General features: G+C 34.5%; 1 protein-coding gene across 1 annotated transcript in view; it reads left to right on the top strand.

Moving 5' to 3' along the window:
- WDHD1 (WD repeat and HMG-box DNA binding protein 1) overlaps positions 1–20924 on the top strand; it is a 56820-nt gene that overhangs the window by 10996 nt on the left and 24900 nt on the right. Inside the window, exons 5-14 of the mRNA XM_024734739.1 lie at positions 444–555; positions 731–781; positions 1770–1865; positions 5764–5856; positions 6682–6788; positions 7011–7152; positions 10961–11171; positions 13784–13971; positions 15622–15806; positions 18486–18727. Of these exons, the coding sequence (XP_024590507.1) occupies positions 444–555; positions 731–781; positions 1770–1865; positions 5764–5856; positions 6682–6788; positions 7011–7152; positions 10961–11171; positions 13784–13971; positions 15622–15806; positions 18486–18727 (1427 nt within the window). The remainder of the gene's footprint in view (positions 1–443; positions 556–730; positions 782–1769; positions 1866–5763; positions 5857–6681; positions 6789–7010; positions 7153–10960; positions 11172–13783; positions 13972–15621; positions 15807–18485; positions 18728–20924) is intronic.

The following is a 20924-nucleotide window of genomic DNA, read 5'->3' as shown; positions in this document are numbered from 1 at the left end:
CTGGAAAAGACTGGGGAAAGATGAAAGTTGGATACAAAATTTTAAAAATTATTTTTGGTACAACCTAGGATTTTTGTTGTTTTTCTTGTTGCTTATTTGTCATAGGAAAAAAATGTAATTGATGAATTGCTGAGTTGGAGTAAAAGGCATAATGCTTTTAAAAATGGTTGTGGCTGTAATTAGATTAGCAAATAATAGAAGCTTAAGATCTAAGGAAGCCACTTTCTAAAAGTATTTATATTTTAACATATGAGAAATCTTGAGTTATGTTTTTAGCATCTTTATAGACCAAAACCAAAACTAAAAGGTAATATGGGTGCCAAATTTCACACGTTGCTATAAAGAAATTATGGCATTTACTCATTACTTTGAAATATTTGGGTCATAGCTTTTGAGAGTCTTTTGTATTGACATTTATTGATGTACGTTACACTTGTTCTTAGTGATTTTCTAGTCAAAGTTGTGGATGTGGTGGATTGCAGCCAACAGAAAACATTTCGAGGACATGATGCCCCTGTTTTAAGTCTTTCCTTTGACCCTAAGGACATCTTTCTGGTAATCATTTTTTTCCCTCTCTTTTTGCATTTTTTGCGAATATGTTTAAAACTGTGAGAGAATTAGCAGAAAGTTTCACACAATTGTTAAAAGCCTCTTTAATTTATCAGTTGAACCAGTCTCCATATAGTATTATGGCTGTAACTATAGAGAAATCTATTTTTTTATTCTGCAGGCATCAGCTAGTTGTGATGGATCTGTCAAGGTGTGGCAAATTTCAGATCAGGTAAGCTCATCAATTTGAATTTAAAGCTTTTTGCCTATTTCCATCATATATCGGACGTTACATAATGTATTATTGGACCAAATTAATAATTCTTCTTCATAGTTTGTTTCTTTTGAGTAGCATGAAATACTGGTTTTGTGATCAAATTCCCCAACAATCTAAGTAAAAGTAAATATGTTGAAGACTAATTGATTCTGTATCTCATCACAAAGGGAAATTCAATCATTATATATTTATAAGCTAACTACCATATGTTGGTCCCCAGGTGTTGGGGATACGAAAGTAAGGCATGGGCCACACTTGATTTGGAGAGTCACATAACTTACTCTGACCCAGCCTGGTAATAGCTTTAAAGGAGGTATGAAGAAAGTGCTTTCTGGATTGGCAGAGGGAACAATGAATTCTTCCTGAGGCAATCAGAGAAGGCTTGGCATTTCTAGGAATGATGTAGCTGATGAGAAAAACATCCCTCACAGATATGCTTCAGCTCATAGCCACAGTTTCTTCCCTCACTTTTGAACTATTTAAAAGGATTGACTTTGACACCTTAACATTTCGTAGTAGATCTCTCAAGTTTATTTTCATAGTTACTGTAAGATTTTAATGTATTGGGGGTTTTTTTGTTTGTGTACGTTTATTCAGTGAGTATACTGTTTGCTTATTCTACATAGGAAATACTCCTATTTGAGTTAATCATTTAAGACTTGTGCTCTTTTTAACTGTGAAAAACATAAAGTAACTTAGGTAAATCAAATATTATAATTAGGTTAAAGTGAATTAAGTTGCTTTTTTCTCCAGCTATCTATCAATTTGAAGAAACCACTTATTAAATGTACTCAGTGCTGCGTATCTTTTTTTGGGAGAATTTTCATAAGGGGAAATAAATTTTCTCTTTTTTCTTTTGGCATTTTATTTTTCATTTTTATTTATTTAAAAAGATTATTTTTCAGTCACAAGACTTACATTTTCTTTTTTTTTTTTAAATCAGACATGTGCTATCAGTTGGCCACTGCTGCAAAAATGCAATGATGTGATAAATGCAAAATCAATCTGCAGACTTGCTTGGCAGCCAAAAAGTGGGAAGGTGAGTGACTCTTATTTTGTTTTTTGTTTTCTTTTGTTTTTAAAATATTTGTTTATTTACTTCTTTGGTTGTGCTGGATCTTAGTTGCAGCACACAGGCTCCTTAGTTGTGGCATGCGAACTCTTCAGTTGTGGCATGCATGTGGGATCTAGTTCCCTGACCAGGGAGGAACCTGGGCCCCCTGCATTGGGAGCACAGAGGCTTAACCACTGTACCACCAGGGAAGTCCCTTATTTTGTTTTAATTATATGTTCCAGTCCTTGTTATCTTTGAATGTAAGAATAGTTTTTTTAATTGTAACTATTTCATTTAGATTATAAATTTTAGAGCTCCAAGCAAATTAATTATTGAAATGCCGTAAGAAACATTTCAACTTTTTAAAAGTTCTTTTTTGAAGAGTACATTTGGCAGGAATGAATCGATTTTACCTTTTTCTTTACATTCATGTTTTTTTGTGTGTTTTTTTGTGGTATGTGGGCCTCTCACTGTTGTGGCCTCTTCCGTTGCGGAGCACAGGCTCTGGACACGCAGGCTCAGTGGCCATGGCTCACGGGCCCAGCCGCTCCGCGGCATGTGGGATCTTCCCGGACTGGGGCATGAACCCGTGTCCCCTGCATCGGCAGGTGGACTCTCAACCACCGCGCCGCTAGGGAAGCCCTACATTCATGTTTAATGGGGCAACTTTGGAAACAGTCTTGTTATATCAACTCTTACTACTAGTGTTTAACATTTTGGAGGTACTAGCTGATACAGTTAGACAATAGAAAGATATGAGAGGTTTGAAAGAAGGGAAGGAAAATGCTCATTATTTGCAAATGAAATGCTTGTATACGAGGAAATCCCAAGAAAATCAACTGGGGGAAAAATATTACTAATAAGAAAATTCAGTAAGGTAGTTGGAAGCAAAATTAATATACGAAACCTATAGTCCTATATACAAACAATAGCCATTTAGAAAACATGGTGAGAGAAAAATAATGCACTAACTGTGAAATCAAAAAAGATTTTAAAATTTTAAAAAAAGATAAAATAACTAAGAATAAACTTACCAAAAAATGTGAAAGAGCTATGTAAAGAAAATTTAAACATGCTACAAAGAAGAGTAAAAGAAGACTTACATAGAAAAAATGTATCCCATTCTTTTTCGTTATTTATCTATTTATTTATTGAGGTATAGTTGATTTACAATGTTATATTAGTTTCAGGTGTACAGCATAGTGATTCAAAATTTTTATAGATAATATTCCATTTAAAGTTATTATAAAATATTGGCTATATTCCCTGTGCTATATAATATATCCAAAAGGATAAGCTAAAAAGCTTATTTATTTTATACATAATAGTTTGTACCTCTTAATCCCCCACCCCTGTTTTGCCCTACCCCCTCCCCTCTTCCCACTGGTAACCACTAGTTTGTTCTTTATATTTCTGAGTCTGTTTCTGTTTTGTTATATTTATTCATTTTATTTACTTATTTTTATTTTATTTTTTAGATTCTGCATGCAAGTGATAACATACAGTATTTGTCTTTCTCTCTCTGATTTATCTCACTAACCATAATACCCTCTAGGTTCATTCAAGTTGTTGCAAATGGCAACATTTAGAAAAACGCATAGACAAATATATCCTATTCTTAGAAATGAATTTTTGTTATAAAGATGTCAGTTCTTCCCTGAATTATCTATAGTTTTGAAGCATTCAATATAAAATATCAGTAAGCTGTTTGGGGGGACCAAATAGAACTGATTCTAAAGCCATATGGAAAAGCAAAAGTCTTGAAAAACAAAAGTGGTAAAGTCTAACTCAATCAGATATAACATTATAATGCTATGGGAATTAAAAGTGTGATACTAATTCATGAATAGACAGATATCTATTAAACAGAGAGATAGATCCAGTATATATGGGAATTTAGTGTATTATAAAGGTGGAGAAAAGGAGATTTAATAAATGTACTGGCAAAGGGCATGAATACCAGGAGGTGAGAATTACTGAGAACCATCTTGGAGACTTCCTATCACATGGTGAATCTCATTGTATAGGCATTTGCTGTATCATCTTTTTAACTTCTCTGCATATGTGAAAATTTCCAGAAAAAATTAATAAACTCAACAATATGAAAAGTAAAAAAATAAATATTTCAGTGTCAAGGGACAAATGATAAACTGAGAAAAAGTTTGAAACAGTATGACAGAGCTAATTTCCTTAATATTCAAAGAGTTCTTATAAATCAATAAGATCCCAGTAAAAAGATGAACAAGGACATGAGCAGACAGTATACAGAAAAAGATACACAGATGGCTTTTGTTTTTTTTTTTTTTTTTTTGAGGTACGCGGGCCTCTCACTGTTGTGGCCTCTCCCGTTGCGGAGCACAGGCTCCGGACGTGCAGCCTCAGCGGCCATGGCTCAGGGGCCCAGCCGCGCCGCAGCATGTGGGATCCTCCCGGACCGGGGCACGAACCCGTGTCCCCTGCATCAGCAGGCGGACTCACAACCACTGCGCCACCAGGGAAGCCCGACACAGATGGCTTTTAACATATGAAAATACATGCAACCTTTCATACTAAAAGAAATACAAATTGAAATATGATTGTCTATTTTTCATTTGTCAGATGGTCAAAGATCAAAAGTTTGATATATACTGTGTGGAAGAGGATGTGGCAGTTTTTATTAGAATGAATGACCAGTAGTTCTAGTTCTAGGCATATATTCTATAAACATATTTATTCATATGCACTACAGAGTATGTATAATGAAAATGTTGTATCATTGTTTATAGTAGCAAAAGATTGTAAACATCCTGAATGTTCATTAATAGAGAACTGGTTAAATAAACTGTGGAATTTATTCCTGGAAATGGAATACTCTGCAACTGTTAGAATGAGGTATATCTGTGAGTCTTCACATGGAATAATCAGTCTTTAGATATATTAAAAACATCAAGCTGTAGAGCAGTAGGTATAGATAGTAGATAGAATGCTACTGTTTAATTGTGTGTCTACTTGTGTATAAGTGCATATGCATTCTTATATGGTCTATGCTTATGTTTTTTGCCTTTGGGAAGTAGAAATAGGATTTAGGGATTGGAGGGAGACTTTCTTTTCAATGTATGACCTTTTGTGTCATGTAAACTTTTAAGGGTACATTCTGCACTAAAGTGATAGTTGGGAAATCCAGTATGTATTTCTTCTTTGCTTATGAAACAATTAATCTAATTAATTAAAAAAAATTTAAACATAGTTTACTATTCATAAATAATACATTTTTCTTCGTTTTTTGATAAGCATGGAAAGAATGTCAGTTTTATTTTTTCTACTAATCTGTTTTTTGGAAGTATATGTAAGAAGATAAGTTTCCTTTTCCAAAGATATTCAAAGTATTTTGGCTCTGTTTCTCTCCTGCCAGCAAATAAGATGAATTTTTAGATCCAAAGGGCTTATATTCCTTAAGAAATAGTGTTAAAAATATTAGTGACTGTAAGTTCTCTGTCTTTCAGTGCAAGCAATAATGATCATCTCCCATTCTTTTTTTTTTTTTTTTTTTGTGGTACGCGGGCCTCTCGCTGTTGTAGCCTTTCCCATTGCGGAGCACAGGCTCAGCGGCCAAGGCTCACAGGCCCAGCCGCTCCATGGCATGTGGGATCTTCCCAGACCGGGGCACGAATCCGTGTCCCCTGCATCGGCAGGCGGACTCTCAACCACTGCGCCACCAGGGAAGCCCCATCACCCATTCTTTATCAAAATTTTAAGTAGCTTTCTGAGTTTTGTTAGTTGCCAATTAAAATACAAATTTGCTTTTATGTTTTTTAGTCTTATTTAGATGAATTTTCTGCTTTTTTTTCTCTTTAAAGTTAATTTAATGTAAACTTTTGTTTAAATCATTTATCTTTCCTAATAGTTACTAGCAGTTCCTGTGGAAAAATCTGTTAAGCTATATAGAAGAGAAACTTGGAGTAATCAATTTGATCTTTCAGATAATTTCATCTCTCAGGTAGGTTTTGTAAGTGATACTTTCAGTAGGCTAATGGGAATAGTTAATGCATACTTTGCTTTAATACAATTACAGCTAAATATTGTTGGAAATGGAGAACAACTCCGGACTGCTGTGCATGTGTCCACCTTTTACCCCTCAGCCTTGCTTCACTTAGTGAATAACTAGTAGATAAGTCTTTGCTAGGTCCTATCTGACCTTTCTCCTTTGTGAAATTTGGTAAGAAAAATCTTTTAATTTATAAGAAGTCAAATTTAACCCTAGCATAGTATTAGAATAGGTAATTCTCACATTATTAGTAATATTTATTGTTAAGTGAGTTTCATTGAGACTTGTGACTATGGACACTGGAGTTTTAGAGCAGGAAAGGTTGTTAGTCTGTGTTTCTTTCTCTCTCTCTCTCCCTGCCCCCGCCCCCTTCTCTCATATATACCCATTTTGCAGTTAGGAAACAGAGGCCCAGTAGGTCAGCAATGGCTTAGTACGATTTACTTCACTTCCTAGTTCTCTTCATCTTGATGGTGACTGCTAAGAGGATAACTTGTGTTGTCTTTCTTTCTAGGATAAAAACATTTTTTAGCTCTTGCTTTTAAAATTGTGCTAGTGTAATTTTCTTGTGATAAAGTAAAAGCTGCTATTACTTTGTTGAATATTATTGAAAAAGAAAGTTAAAAAGTAAGCAAACTTTGTCTTGCTGTTTATGTATCAGATTTAATTAGAAATTGCATACAATAAGGGTTATAAAAATTTGAATTTGGTAATAAAATGAGTTTTTAGTTTTAAATTGTATGAAATTATTATTTATTTATTGTTTTTCTTTACTAGACCCTAAATATAGTAACCTGGTCTCCTTGTGGACAATATTTAGCTGCAGGGAGTATTAATGGTTTAATTATAGTTTGGAATGTGGAAACCAAAGATTGCATGGAAAGGTATGATTCAGTAAATCTTTTGTCTCTTTTTTGCTTATTTCTATTAGATGTTTGTTTTTTTTATTATTAAACATTTCACATCTGCAATCATTAGATTGTTAAAATGCAGACATATAGCTAGCTATGTTTATCAAAACTTTTTCTAACTAAAATTTACCTAAAGAAATGTATAGCTTATATTTTTCTTGACAGTGTTTTAAGAATTCACTTTTTAATTTTTAGGGTGAAACATGAGAAAGGTTATGCAATTTGTGGCCTGTCATGGCATCCTACTTGTGCTCAAATAGCTTATACTGATGCAGAAGGAAATCTGGGAGTCCTGGAGAATGTTTGTGACCCCAGTGGAAAGATGTCAAGCAGTAAGGTAATAAGTAATAGGGTAGAACAGTTTCTTCAAAGTCTTTCTGTGGTCATATGAATTTGGGAAACACCACAAACTACATTACTTTCTTTGAAAATTATAATTTATGTTATTAGATGTTCAGTAATGCTCTGTCACAAAGAACGTTTAAACTTGTTTAACCTAATGTTTCCCAAATACGTTTTACTAAGGAACTTCTTTCCCTCCATATAATATCCTTTAATATTTCATGGATTTCCAAGGAATACCTTTGTGAAAAACTGTAATTTTTTAGTATCCTGGTGTTCTAGGTGTTTTTAGTTAAATAAATGTTTTATAGATGAAAATTAGTTAATAACTGTAACTTAGTTTAGCCTAAGTTTTTCTGTCATGAATTCCCTTAACTCTTAGAGCTAACTATATACTTCTTATGCTTAGCTGCACAGCCTGACTGAACTGCTTTAAACAGGCTGCCTTGTTTTTGTTCATTATTTCCCCTGAGGTGCCACTTAGCTTGCCTGAGTCCCCAAAGATTCAGATCCAGGGACACTGGGTACAATTGAGTGGTGTTGGGTGAAGGAGGAATACTGTACTGAAAAGGATTAAATGAAAATGTATATACTTGAACGTTGAAATTCCCAGCTCACTTTTCATACTTGGCTCCCAGAGTGTTGTCAGCCAGTCTTATGTTTTTCAGGCAGGAGATTGGAAGATCTTTGGGGAATCCATGTAAGAAAAAACCAAAACAGAGAAATTCTTTATTTTATTTTATTTTTATTGAAGTATAGTGATTCATAATTTTTAAAGGATGTACTCCATTTATAGTTATTATAAAATATTGGCTGTATTCCCTGTTGTACATATCTTTGTAGCTTATTTTATACAGTATAGCTTGTGCCTTTTAATCCCCTACCCATATATTGCCCCTCTCCCCACTAGTTTGTTCTCTGTATCTGTGAGTCTGTTTCTTTTTGTTAGACTCACTAGTTTGTTATATTTTTTATATTCCACATGTAAGTGATATAATATAGTATTTGTCTTTCTCTGTTTGACTTATTTCTCTTAGCATAATACCTTAAGCTCCAAGTCCATCCATGTTGTTGCAAATGGCAAAATTTCATTCTTTTTTTATGGCTGAGTAGTATTCCAATATCTATGTATCTGTCTATCTATATCACATCTTCTTTATCCATTCAGCTGTTGATGGACACTTAGGTTGATTCTATAACTTGACAACTGTAAATAATGCTGCTATGAACATTGGGGTGCATGTATCTTTTCCAGCTAGTGTATTTGGTTTTTTTCGTATGTACACCCAGGAGTGGAATTGATGGGTCATATGGTAGTTCCATTTTTAGTTTTTTGAGAACCCTCCATACTGTTTTCCACAGTGGCTACACCAATTTATATTCCCACCAACAGTGTAGGAGGGTTCCCTTTTCTCTGCATCCTTGCCAATATTTGTTACTTGTGTTCCTTTTGATAATAGCCATTCTGACAGGTGTGAGGTGATATCTCATTGTGGTTTTGATTTGCATTTCCCTGATGATTAGCAATGTTGATCCTCTCCCGTTGCGGAGCGCAGGCTCAGCGGCCATGGCGCACAGGCCCAGCTTCTCCGCGGCATGTGGGATCTTCCCTGACCAGGGCACGAACCCATGTCCCCTGCATCGGCAGGCGGACTCTCAACCACTGCGCCACCAGGGAAGCCCTCTCCCCATTTTTTAATTGAGTTGTTTGTTTTTTTGATGTTGAGCTGTTTATGTATTTCGGATATTAACCCCTTATCGGTCATATCATTTGCAAATATTTTCTCCTATTCAGTAAGTTGTCCTTTTGTTTTGTCAAAGGTTTTCTTTGCTATGCAAAAGCTTTTTGGTTTAATTAGGTTTCATTTATTTATTTTTGCTTTTATTTCCTTTGCTTTAGGGTTCAGCTATGAATAGCATTTACATGGTCATAATAAATCTAAATACTGTAAATTGATCCAAGCAAAATGAGAATATATCTATATTGGGTGGGCAGGAGTAGGAGAATGGTGTATATGCATACAAGGGAAGCAGTGGTGGTTGAAAAATGGCACCAAATCCTCATCTTTCTTAACAGAAAGAAGTTAGTAACATCTATTAAATAGGTAATTAAAACTGAAAAATCAAAAAATTTCACTGGAATATGATTTACAAGTGTGGAGGAAAGTATCAAAAGAAACAATTGAGAGCAGAGAAGTAAGTCGGAGGCTGTGCAGAGGATTGTTTTCATTTTTATATTAAATCTGATAACACTGACTAATTTATATGCATGTCTAACGTTGATAAAAAAGAAAATTAAATTGAGAAACAATTTTTAGTTCAACAGCAATGTCCTGTTGTATAGCACAGGGAACTATATTCAGTAACCTGTGATAAACCATAATGGGAAAGGATATGAAAAAGAATACATATACATATAACTGAATCAACAGAAATTAATACACACTGTAAATCAACTGCGCGTCCGGAGCCTGTGCTCCACAACAGGAGAGGCCACAGCAGTGAGAGGCCTGCATACCGCCAAAAAAAAAAAATTTAAAATATTTTAGTTTAAAGGTCACCTCTTATAAAACCTTAACCCTTCTATCCAGAATTGCCCACTCTCTCCTTTTTGCTTTTACTCCTCATAGTACATGTTTCTGTTACAACACCTCTCACCGTAAGTTAAAACCCTCATTTTTGATAAGGAAGTCTGAAAAAAATTTGCGCAGGCTCAGCGGCCATGGCTCACGGGCCCAGCCGCTCCGCGGCATGTGGGAGGTATGTGGGATCTTCCCAGACCGGGGCACAAATCTGGGTCCCCTGCATCGGCAGGCAGACTCTCAACCACTGCGCCACCAGGGAAGCCCCCTCCCGAAAAAAGTTTTTGACCAACTTGAGTACATAAGCTTTTAGGACTATGGATAAAATAGTTAAATATCTTCTTAAAGCATTTATCAATAATTATTAATTTAATTATTCAAATCATTTGTTTAAACATATGAATTTAGAAGTATTTTTTCTGTTCTCTCATTTCTTTAAATGTCAACTTTCCAGAACACAGTTATATGCACTTCCATCTAAAAGATTTGTGATATAGTCCCTTTTGAATCCATTAATGGTGTTCTCATTAGACTTTTATACCCAACTATAAGTTTCCATTGACTTAACATTGTACAGTTTTTATTCATTCTGTAGGAATAATTGTGATCCTTACAATGTATCTGCTTACTATTCACTTTTTAAAGTGATCTCAAAAATTGTTTACAGTGACATTCAGTACTTGCAATGATATGTTCATGTTCCTAGGAATCAATGATTAATGTTGGATTTATTTACCACTTTTGTTTTTCTTTTGGTTCTATTTGTTTACTTCTGTAAGCATCAAAAAATACCCCAAAGACAAGCTTTAACTGAGATCATTTAAAGTAAACATCTTACCTAAGCAGTATCTTGTTCAAAATAAAAGTAAATGAGAGAATATCTTATAATGACAGACTTTGTAAGGACTCATAGGTGACTTCTTTTCTGGAGAATGATTGTGAGGAATAAAATTTTGCTTTATATTTGGGTATACACATGTATTTTTTTACATGTCTGTCTTATACTTCCACCTTATCCGTAGACTATAGGCATTTAAAGTAAGGACTAGGTCTTATATAAATATAATACAATCCTCATAAACATATTTGTTAATTATTTTTACCAAGGCACTTGCTTACTTGGTAGAGTTTATAGGTACATATTAAAAGGTTGCCTTTTGAGTAATTGTGTTTATCTAAGTAGTTCACTAATACTTTCTAATTTGTATTAATTTGTTCAAGGTATCCAGCAGAGTAGAAAAGGATTATAATGATCTTTTTGATGGAGAAGATACAAGTAGTGCTGGTGATTTTCTAAAGGACAATGCAGTCGAAACCCGCTCTTTTTCAAAACGGATTATAAATGATGAGGAAGATGATGATGACCTCATGCTGGCTTCAGGTCATCCTAGACAGCGAAGTCATATCCTAGAAGATGATGAAAACTCAGTTGGTATGAATTGACTTTGTGAATGGGATGATCCATCTTACTGATCAATATTTTCAATTTTTTATTAAAACTATTATTTAAAGTCAGTACTGGATTGGTAGAATGTAGCTATAGCATTAAATACGTATGTTGAAAAAGGTTTCAAAACAATGATCTAAGCTTCTGCCTTAGCAAACTAGAAGAAGAGGAAATTAAACCCCAAGCGAGCAAACGGAAGGAAATGATAAAGTACAGAATTCAATGAAATTGACAACCAAAAGCTATAGAAAAGTCAGTAAAACCGAAAGCTTATTCTTTGAAAAGATCAATAAAACTGATAAATCTCTATCCTGATTGATCAAGAAAGAAAGACACAAATGACTAATATAAGAAATGAAAGGGGTATCATCACCGTGTATCCCTTAGACCTTCACTATCCAATATGATAGCCACTAGCCACTTATGGCTTTTGAGCACTTAAAATGTGGCTAGTTCAAATTGAGGTGTGTTTTAAGTGTAAAATGCAACCAGATTTTGAAGACAGTACAAAAAAGAGAATGTAAAATACCTTGGTCATTTTTTACATTGAGTACATGTTGAAATTATATTTTAAGTGCAGTATATTATTACAATTAATTACACCTGTTTCTTTTTACTATTTATGGCTACTAGAAAATTTTAAGTTACATATGTAACTCACATTATATTTCTGTAAGATAGCACTGCTATTAATAACAAAAGTTTAATAGGTGAATATTATGAACAACTTTGTGTCCATAAATTCAACAACTTAGATAAAATCGATAAATTCTTTGAAAGACACAAACTACCAAGCTAACTCAAGAAATAGGTAACCTGGCCGCAAGTAAAAGATCCTGCGTGCTGCAACTAAAGATCCCACACGTGGCAACTAAGACCCGGTGCAGCCAATTAAATACATATTAAAAATTTTTAAACAAAAAGAAATAGGTAACCTGAATAGTTTGATATATGTTAAAGGTACTGGGATTGTAATGAAAAACCTTTAAATAAAGTGACTGTTACAACTTATATGCTAAAATTAACACATTTGAATATTACCAAGTGAAATGCCAGTGTACAGTGGTAAGTTGTGCTGCATTTAAAGCATATAGGGTTTATAGGATAGCACTCCTCAAATGTTTGGTTTCAGGAGCTCATTACATTCCTAAAATTTTTTGAGGACCCCAAAGAAAATTGTTTGTGGAGTTATATTTATTGTTATTTACTATGTTAGAAATTAAAGCTGAGAAATTTTTAAAATATTCATTTTAAAGTAACATTAATAAACTCATTATATGTAAATGAAAATAACATTTTTTATGAAAATAAAACAACTCTAGAAAAATGATATTATTTTGCAGATCTTAGCGTAGAAGACAGCTGGATTCTTTCATGTGCTTCAGGATTCAGTCTACTGCCATATATTTGTTTTTGTTTGAAGTATGTGAAAAAAATTTAGCCTCACACAATATGTAGTTTGAAAAAGGAGAAGTATTTTAATAGCCTATTGAAAGAATTGCGGATATTCTTCTTCGATGTTGGACCAAAATGCAACAAATGATAATTTCTTAAAGATTACTTGCAATGTAGAATCTGAAAACTTTTCGGTGAACTTTTCAACTCTATTATTACATTAAAATCCATTGGTCTAACTTGAATGGATCTTTTACCATGTTTGATTTTTTCACGTATGCATTGTTAATTTGGAAAATACTGTTTCCTGAGCTTTGCAGACCTTCCTAATATTGACACGTTATCCAGAATAATATTTGTTAGTATCATCGCCAATCTCATCAGAAGTTTTTAAATATTACAAAGCAGTCAAGCTCATGGTGGCAGATACACATTTTTCACTATTCTGATTTTCGCTTGAAAGCTCCAGTTTTATCATTGACCACAAATTCTGTCAGTTATTTTTCTTAAATGACCAGCTCACTTCGTTTTTAAGAAAATGTTTGCCACATAGTTGATAAACCATAGTTCATCTGGTATTTCCAATAAAAATGGTGTTACATGAAAAAATTAGCTAGTTCAGCTTACAACTCAATTGCAGAATTGCTTTTTTTTTTGAGACAACCATCACAGTTCTTTTTTTTTTTTTTTTTTTAATTTTTTGGCCGCACTACACAGCATGTTTTTTTTTTAATTTTTTGACCATGTTGCACAGCATGTGGGATCTAGTTCCCTGACCAGGGATCGAACCTACAACCCCTGCATTGGAAGCACAGAGTCTTAACCACTGGACCACCAGGGAAATCCCCCATCACAATTCTTTATGCACACTTCCCATTTTAACACAGAGAACATTTTTAAAAAATCTATGCAAAGATCAAGATTTAATAAAATTACTATTTTTACTGCAATTGGTTAACAATACACTGACTACTAATACAGATTGGTGCCACTGCTTTGATTCATGCTAAGGTACCAGCAGTTTTACCCTCCATTGCTTTTGAATGATCACTGCAGATGTTAACACAGTGAAAGAGGCAAATAGTATTAAAATGTTAGTGTTACTAAATATGAATGGACAAGGTTATTAGATTTCGTAATGCTTTTCTTTTTCAAGGTAATAGGTATTTACGATTCTCTAATTATAATCCTTTGTTTTCTAGATGTTACAATGATAAAAACTGGTTCTAGTTTTCTCAAAGAAGAGGAGGACGATGATCAGGCAGGCAGCATTCACAATCTACCAGTTGTAACATCCCAAAGGCCATTTTATGATGGTCCTATGCCAACGCCCCGGCAAAAGCCATTCCAGTCAGGTTCTACACCCTTGCATCTCACTCACAGATTCATGGTAAGCCTTTCATCTACATGTAACTTTAAAATAGTTTTATCTCACTTTTAAGCATTTTATCTCACTGTAGTTAATTTTGTGTGGTAAAAATATTTGTTAAAAACCTTGGTTAACTGGCCTGGAACACTTTGGTTGATTATAATTTTGTGCTTGATTTATTTTATGGTTAACTCACAGTTTTAATCTTATTTCAACCTTATTATTGAATGTTGTGTTAAATAAAATTCTGCTTTGCAAAATGACATATAATGAACATAATAAATGTGACTGTATATCTTGTAGTACCTCTTGGCTATACTTCCAAACTTTACTTCTCATGTTAGTTTTTATATAGGAGATTGTACTGATTCCAGCACACTAGTTAGAAGGTGTTTTTTAGAAAGCAACCACTGGTATGGTATACTATTAGAAGGTGATAAGTGCTATGAAAGAAAAAGCTATCTGCCCCTTTTCCCCATGCCAATGGAATATATTCTCCAGAAGCACAGAGATTTTTCTGTTTTGTTTACTGATAGCACTTAGAACAAGGTATGGCACAATAGGCATTCAATATATATTTATGGATGAATGACTATATTAACTTTTTGTCTTAAGTTTGAGAGCTAAAAAAGTTTAATATTTTTATTTGTTGATTATTTGAGGTTTTCCACTGAGGACTTTGACAGTTGTCCTTCTTAACTTGTATGGTCCTGGCATAAATTTGTAGATAAATACTAAAGGTGATGTTTTATTAAAAAAAACAACAACAACCTTTTTATTGCCATCAGTAATCATCATCAAGTAATAGATCTTAATTTTTCTAATATTGTCAAATACTTTTAGTTGTATTTGTGGTAGGGGAAAGGAAACACTAGGGCCTACCCTGCGTAGTGTGAGCCTGTAGTGTACATGAGTGGAAGACAGGTTTTCCAAATGGTATCAATTTATGCTGCCTTTTTTTTTTTTAATTCCTGTTTTTGTGTGTGTGTGTGTGTGTAATTATTTTTATAATAATTTTTAATTTTATTTATTATAATTTATAATATTTTATAATATTTTTTATTATTTATTTATTATTTTATTTTTATTTATTTTTATTTGGTTTTGGCTGTGTTGGGTCTTCGCTGCTGCGAGCAGGCTTTCTCTAGATGCAGCGAGCTACCAGGGCTCAAACCCGTGTCCCCTGCATTGGCAGGCGGATTCTTAACCACTGAGCCACGAGGGAAGTCCTGTGCTGCCTTAAAATGTATATATTTATGCCACAACTGTAAACCAGTTAGTTGGACCAAAGGAAATATGCAGTCATATTTGTAAGTAAATACATTTTTGAAATGTTTTGTTTGATGAATTTAATGGTTCAGTTGTCCAAAGGTGAATTGTATTTAGTCTTAACAGTAATATAATTTTTTAAAATATTAGGTAAAATATTCCATTTGCTAATAAATAAGTATATATGTACCTTCTTCTCATGAGGAAGAGAATAATTAGTAATTGTTGCTCCGATCTTACTACTGTTACCTGAAACTATTTAGAGGTAAGTAAGCTGTGGTTGCTCCCATAACTTAATCCCTGATAGAGACTACATTATTTGTTAATTTGTACTATTTTAGTCTATTGATTCTAAGAACTTTACTCTTTCTCAGACTTGTATTTCACCTTACATGTTTGTAGGTGTGGAACTCTCTTGGAATTATTCGCTGCTATAATGATGAGCAAGACAATGCCATAGATGTGGAGTTCCATGATACCTCCATACACCATGCAACACACTTAGCAAACACTTTGAATTATACAGTAGCGGATCTTTCCCATGAAGCTGTTTTGTTGGCATGTGAAAGCACTGATGAACTAGCAAGGTAAATTCAAGATTATTAGGAAGAATTTGTTACTGTTGAACTGTTGTACTAAAATGTTGAAATTCAGTACAAAAAGTTTGTAAGACAAAAAACAAAATTATGTCTTTTATAATATGGAATTTCAGAAGGAAGAGTTTAGTACAAATAGCAGCACACCCGTAATACCTCAGAACATATGTCTGTTTTTGCTTATTTGACCCCTTCTTACATAAGAGTAATACACGGATTAATTGTAAACAAGCAAGCTTAAGTAGTACAGAATTTTTAGAAAATGAAAATTCCCCCCAGAATTCTACTCTCAGATATAATAAGTACTGTTAACAATTAACAGTTAATCTAATCCCAGCCTTGGACAACTACTGATGTGGGTTTTGTCACTATAGATTAGATTTGAAACTTCTCTTTAAAAAAAAAAAAGGAAAAACACACTAAAAATGTTATTAGTACTATTTATCATTTTGACTTTTTAACTTAAAAAACTTTAACTTAGATATATTGGTTGGTTGCTAGGTAGGTAGGTAGATATAGAGATAAGAAAATTATGATGGAAAAGCAGTGGATGCAGAATCTGTATTTTTTTTTAAAGAAGAAAAAATATTTTATTCAGCTTTGTTATTTCAGCCAGTTTGCCCTGTTAATTTTTTCAGCTGATCATAGTGCTTATACACTTGATCATAGATTTTACTAACTCCCAGGTGATTTGAAATTAAAATCCTTCTGACTGGATATATTAGTTCCTCGCTGCTCAAATTATGGTCCACAAACTAGGGGCGTGGGTCACGTGGGAGCATGTTGAAAACACAGAATCACAGGCCCAAACCCAGACCTTCTGAGTCAGAATCTGCATTTTAACAAGATCCTCAGGTGATAGAGTATGCATTAAAGCCTGAGAAACACCAAATTGGGTCATTTTAATATTTTAATTGGTTTCCTAATTTATACATTGTAAAATCAACTCAATACTTTATTATTGAGTTAAATCAGTTTACTAAAATAATCACTGTTGACTCAGTGTCTCTAACTCAGAATATCTTACATAATTAGAACATTTATTTCCATGGCAATTTTTTTAAATGGAAGTATAGTTGTTTTACAATGTTATGTTAGTTTCTGCTGTATAGCAAAGTGATTTAGCTATACATATGTATACATTCTTTTTTATATTCTTTTCCATTATGGTTTATCACAGGATATATAGTTTCCTGTGCTATACAGTTGGACCTCAGTGTTTATCCAATTCTGTGTATAATAGTTTGCATCTACTAACCCCAGACTCCCAATCCATCCCCTCACATCCCCCTTCCCCCTTGGCTCCATGTGCAATTTTGATTTCAGATTGTTAAGATTGTTATGGTTTCCTGACTGATCATTGTTCTTCTCTTTGTTTTCCTAGATACATTATTTCAGAGTCATATACAATGTTATCCTTTTATTTATTTTATTTTATTTTTTAAGTATTTTATTGAAGTGTAGTTGATTTACAATATTGTGTGCTTGGCAACCACAAGTCCGTTCTCTATGTCTGTGAGTCTGTTTCTGTTTCTTGGATATGTTCATTTGTGTTGTATTTTAGATTCCACATATAAGTGATACCATATGATATTTGTCTTTCTCTTTCTGATTTACTTCAATTAACATGATAATGTCTAGGTCCACCCCCCCACACACACCCTTTTTCTTTTCCGGCTGAGCTTGCGTGGCTTGGGGGATCTTAGTTCCCTGACCAGGAATTGACCCGCATCCTCAGTAGTGAAAACGCGGAATCTTAACCACTGGACTGCTAGGGAATTCCCATTCCCCTTTATTTTATTTTTATTTATTTATTTATTTTGGCTGCACTGGGTCTTTGTTGCGGCATGCAGGATCTTTTAGTTGCAGCACACGGACTTCTTAGTTGTGGCATGCATGCTGGATCTAGTTACCCAGCCAGGGATGGAACCCAAGCCCCCTGCATTGGGAGCGCGGAGTCTTACCCACTAGACCACCAAGGAAGTCCCTCATCTCTCTTTTGTCCCCTGCATCGGCAGGCGGACTCTCAACCACTGCGCCACTAGGGAAGCCCTCTCTCTTTATTTTAAATTTGAATTTTAAATTACTGTTTAGGAAGTCAGTACTGCCTCTGATTCTAAATACTATGGTATCTACGTTTTGAAGCTTAAGTTTCATAATAACTTGCATGTATGTAAATATGCAAAGAAAAAAGACTGGAAACACAAATCAGATTGTTAGCAGTGGTTGGTAATCTTGCTGGTGGGATTATGATTTTTTTTTCTTTTTCTCTTTGCTTTCCCATATTGAATTTTCTTTTTTGCAAAGGGAGGACTCTTGCCTAACATTTTGATGCTTCCTTCCTTTTTAAAAATTTGGTTGATTTTTGTGTGTATCTGCAGCCTAGGATCACACTCTGCTGATTTTATCCTGCTTTTTTTCATTTAACATTATATTGTGAGCATTTTCCTGTATCTTTAAATATTCTTCAGTAACATGACTATTAATGGTTTTAACATAGTTCATTTTAAGGATATTTCATAATTACTTTCTTAAAGCCATTTTTGTATTATTTGTGTGTAATAGAAAAATAAACTCTTTGATTGTTACTGGGTGTAATGATTAGTCATATATATGTATAAAATATCAAATGTGAAAGTTTGATTATTTCTGTCTTGTTTTAACTTTTAGCAAGCTTCACTGCCTGCACTTTAGTTCATGGGATTCAAGCAAAGAGTGGATAGTAGACATGCCTCAGGATGAAAATATTGAAGCCATATGTCTTGGTCAGGGATGGGCTGCTGCTGCCACTAGCGCCTTGCTCCTTCGCTTGTTTACCATTGGAGGTGTTCAGAAAGAGGTCTTCAGTCTCCCTGGGCCTGTTGTGTCAGTGGCAGGACATGGAGAACAGCTTGTCATTGTTTATCACAGAGGTAGATTTTTTCTACTATTTTATAGTTTTACCATGACCTGAAGTAAAATGGAAATTACTTAAGCTTTTTTTCTCTCTGTTTTGGATTGTATCTCCTTTTGCATTTATTTTAGTATTTGAATCAGTATAATCTTTGTACAGAATTTTGTTGTATTCACTAATAGCAATGAAAATGAAAACATTTTATTTATAGAAAAACTGTACTATAGAAAGAATTCTAAGGTAGTTTGGTTAATTGCTTCCATGTCTATATCTTATAAGAATTATCAGAGTTTAAATGCCTCAAAAAATAAACTAATTCCTTGTGTGAAGGACCAAAGCAACTTTGAATGTGACTTAAAAAGTTGTTACCTCCTTTTCCTCACTTCATATTCTGTCCTCAGTCCCCATCGCTGTGCTAAGACTGGTTTTATTAAGGTTACCGATGATCTTTTTAAGCTTATTTATTTAAATAATTCCACCAGAAATACTTTTCTTCCCTTGGCTTCCGTGATGTCACTCCCATTTTTTTTCCTTAGGAGCTGATAACTCTTTCAGCTCCTTTGCTGGCTCCTATTCCTATGCCCCCCTCTTAGCTGGAGTACTCCAGGGCACAGTCACAGCCCCCTTCTCTTCCTTTCACTAGGTCAGGAGCTATTAGTCTTTCGACTGCTTAGCCCTAGTGAGAAATATATTCTATGTTGCTATTCTATACAGCAATAGATATAGAATATATCAGAGATAACTAACTAACTGTAATGCAGATATAACTAGAATGAAAGTCTCATGGACAATATTTACTCTTTGATTTCATTTTTCTTTAAATTCTGGTTGTAACTCTGGATTGATTTCATGACTCACAGGTCAAAAAATGCAGTTTGAGAAACTACTTTGGGATATCTCATTAACACCCATGGCTTTAATACATCTATATGTTCATGACTTCTAAATTAATATCACCAGCGCTACCCCCTCCTTGTGTCTCCAGACTTAATATCGAATTGCTGACTTGAAATCTCTATGTAGAGTTTTGATATTTATCTCATATTAACTTGGTCACAATAAAGCCTTTGGGCTTTCTTTTTCCCTCCAAACTTGCTTCTTAGTTTTTCCATTTCAGTAAACGGCATACTATCAATCTAGCTACTCAAGCCAGAAATGTTAAGAGTTATCCTTTCTTTCCCTCACATCCCCACATTGCTGACTTTGTCAGCAAAGTCATTATCATGTCAGTTCACACACCGCATTGCACATCTGTCTCTTTTTATCTCCACTAAACCCCCAGTGCAACCCAGACATCATCTCTTGGACTGTTGGAATAACCTCCTAACTAGCTTTTCAGCTTCAATTCTTGTTGCCACAATCCATTCTCCACATAGCAGCCTAGTTGATTTTTTAAAAACATTCTGCTCAGAATCCTCTGATGTCTTCCTATTGCTTTAGAATAAAAATCAAACTTGTTGGGCTTCCCTGGTGGCGCAGTGGTTGAGAGTCCACCTGCCGATGCAGGGGACACGGGTTCGTGCCCTGGTCCGGGAAGATCCCACATGCTGTGGAGTGGCTGGGCCCATGAGCCATGGCCGCTGAGCCTGCGCATCCGGAGCCTGTGCCGCGCAACGGGAGAGGCCACAACAGTGAGAGGCCCGCGTACCACAAAAAAAAAAAAAAACCAAACTTGTTATCCCAGGTGGCAAGGTCCTACATGATCTGACCTTTGCCTGCCTCTTCAACCTCATCTCTTACCACTTTTTTTTCTTGTTACTGGTTCTGGCCCTACTGGCTTCTTTGTGTTCTTCAAACTCACCAAGCTTGTTCCCAACTTAGGCCCTTTTCATTAGCTTTTCCCTGTCTACTGTAGTGCCCCTCCCCCTGTCGTTTGGATGGCTGACTCCAACTTGCAAATCATATCTCAGTTTAAATTTCACTTTCTCAAAAGGCCACTTTTGTCTGTCCAATCTAAAGTAGCCACTCAGTCTGACACTCGGTATCACATTAGTATTTTAATCTTTGATCATGACACTTAGTATTTTCTTTCTTTTTAAATTAGTTTTTCCTTTCCTACCTGAATATGAGTTTCATGAGAATGCTGACTTTGTCTTGTTTACCATTGTAGCCTCAGTACCTGGTACAAAGTAAGCTCTCTTTAAATACTTCTTGAGTGAATGAATTACCACTTATAAACACTTTATATAAATAGTCCATGTAGCATACTATTCTGC

Source organism: Neophocaena asiaeorientalis, unplaced genomic scaffold, assembly GCF_003031525.2.
Source record: "Neophocaena asiaeorientalis asiaeorientalis breed wild unplaced genomic scaffold, Neophocaena_asiaeorientalis_V1.1 scaffold547, whole genome shotgun sequence".
NCBI lineage: Eukaryota > Metazoa > Chordata > Mammalia > Artiodactyla > Phocoenidae > Neophocaena > Neophocaena asiaeorientalis.
This window is presented reverse-complemented; position numbering and strand designations above follow the sequence as displayed.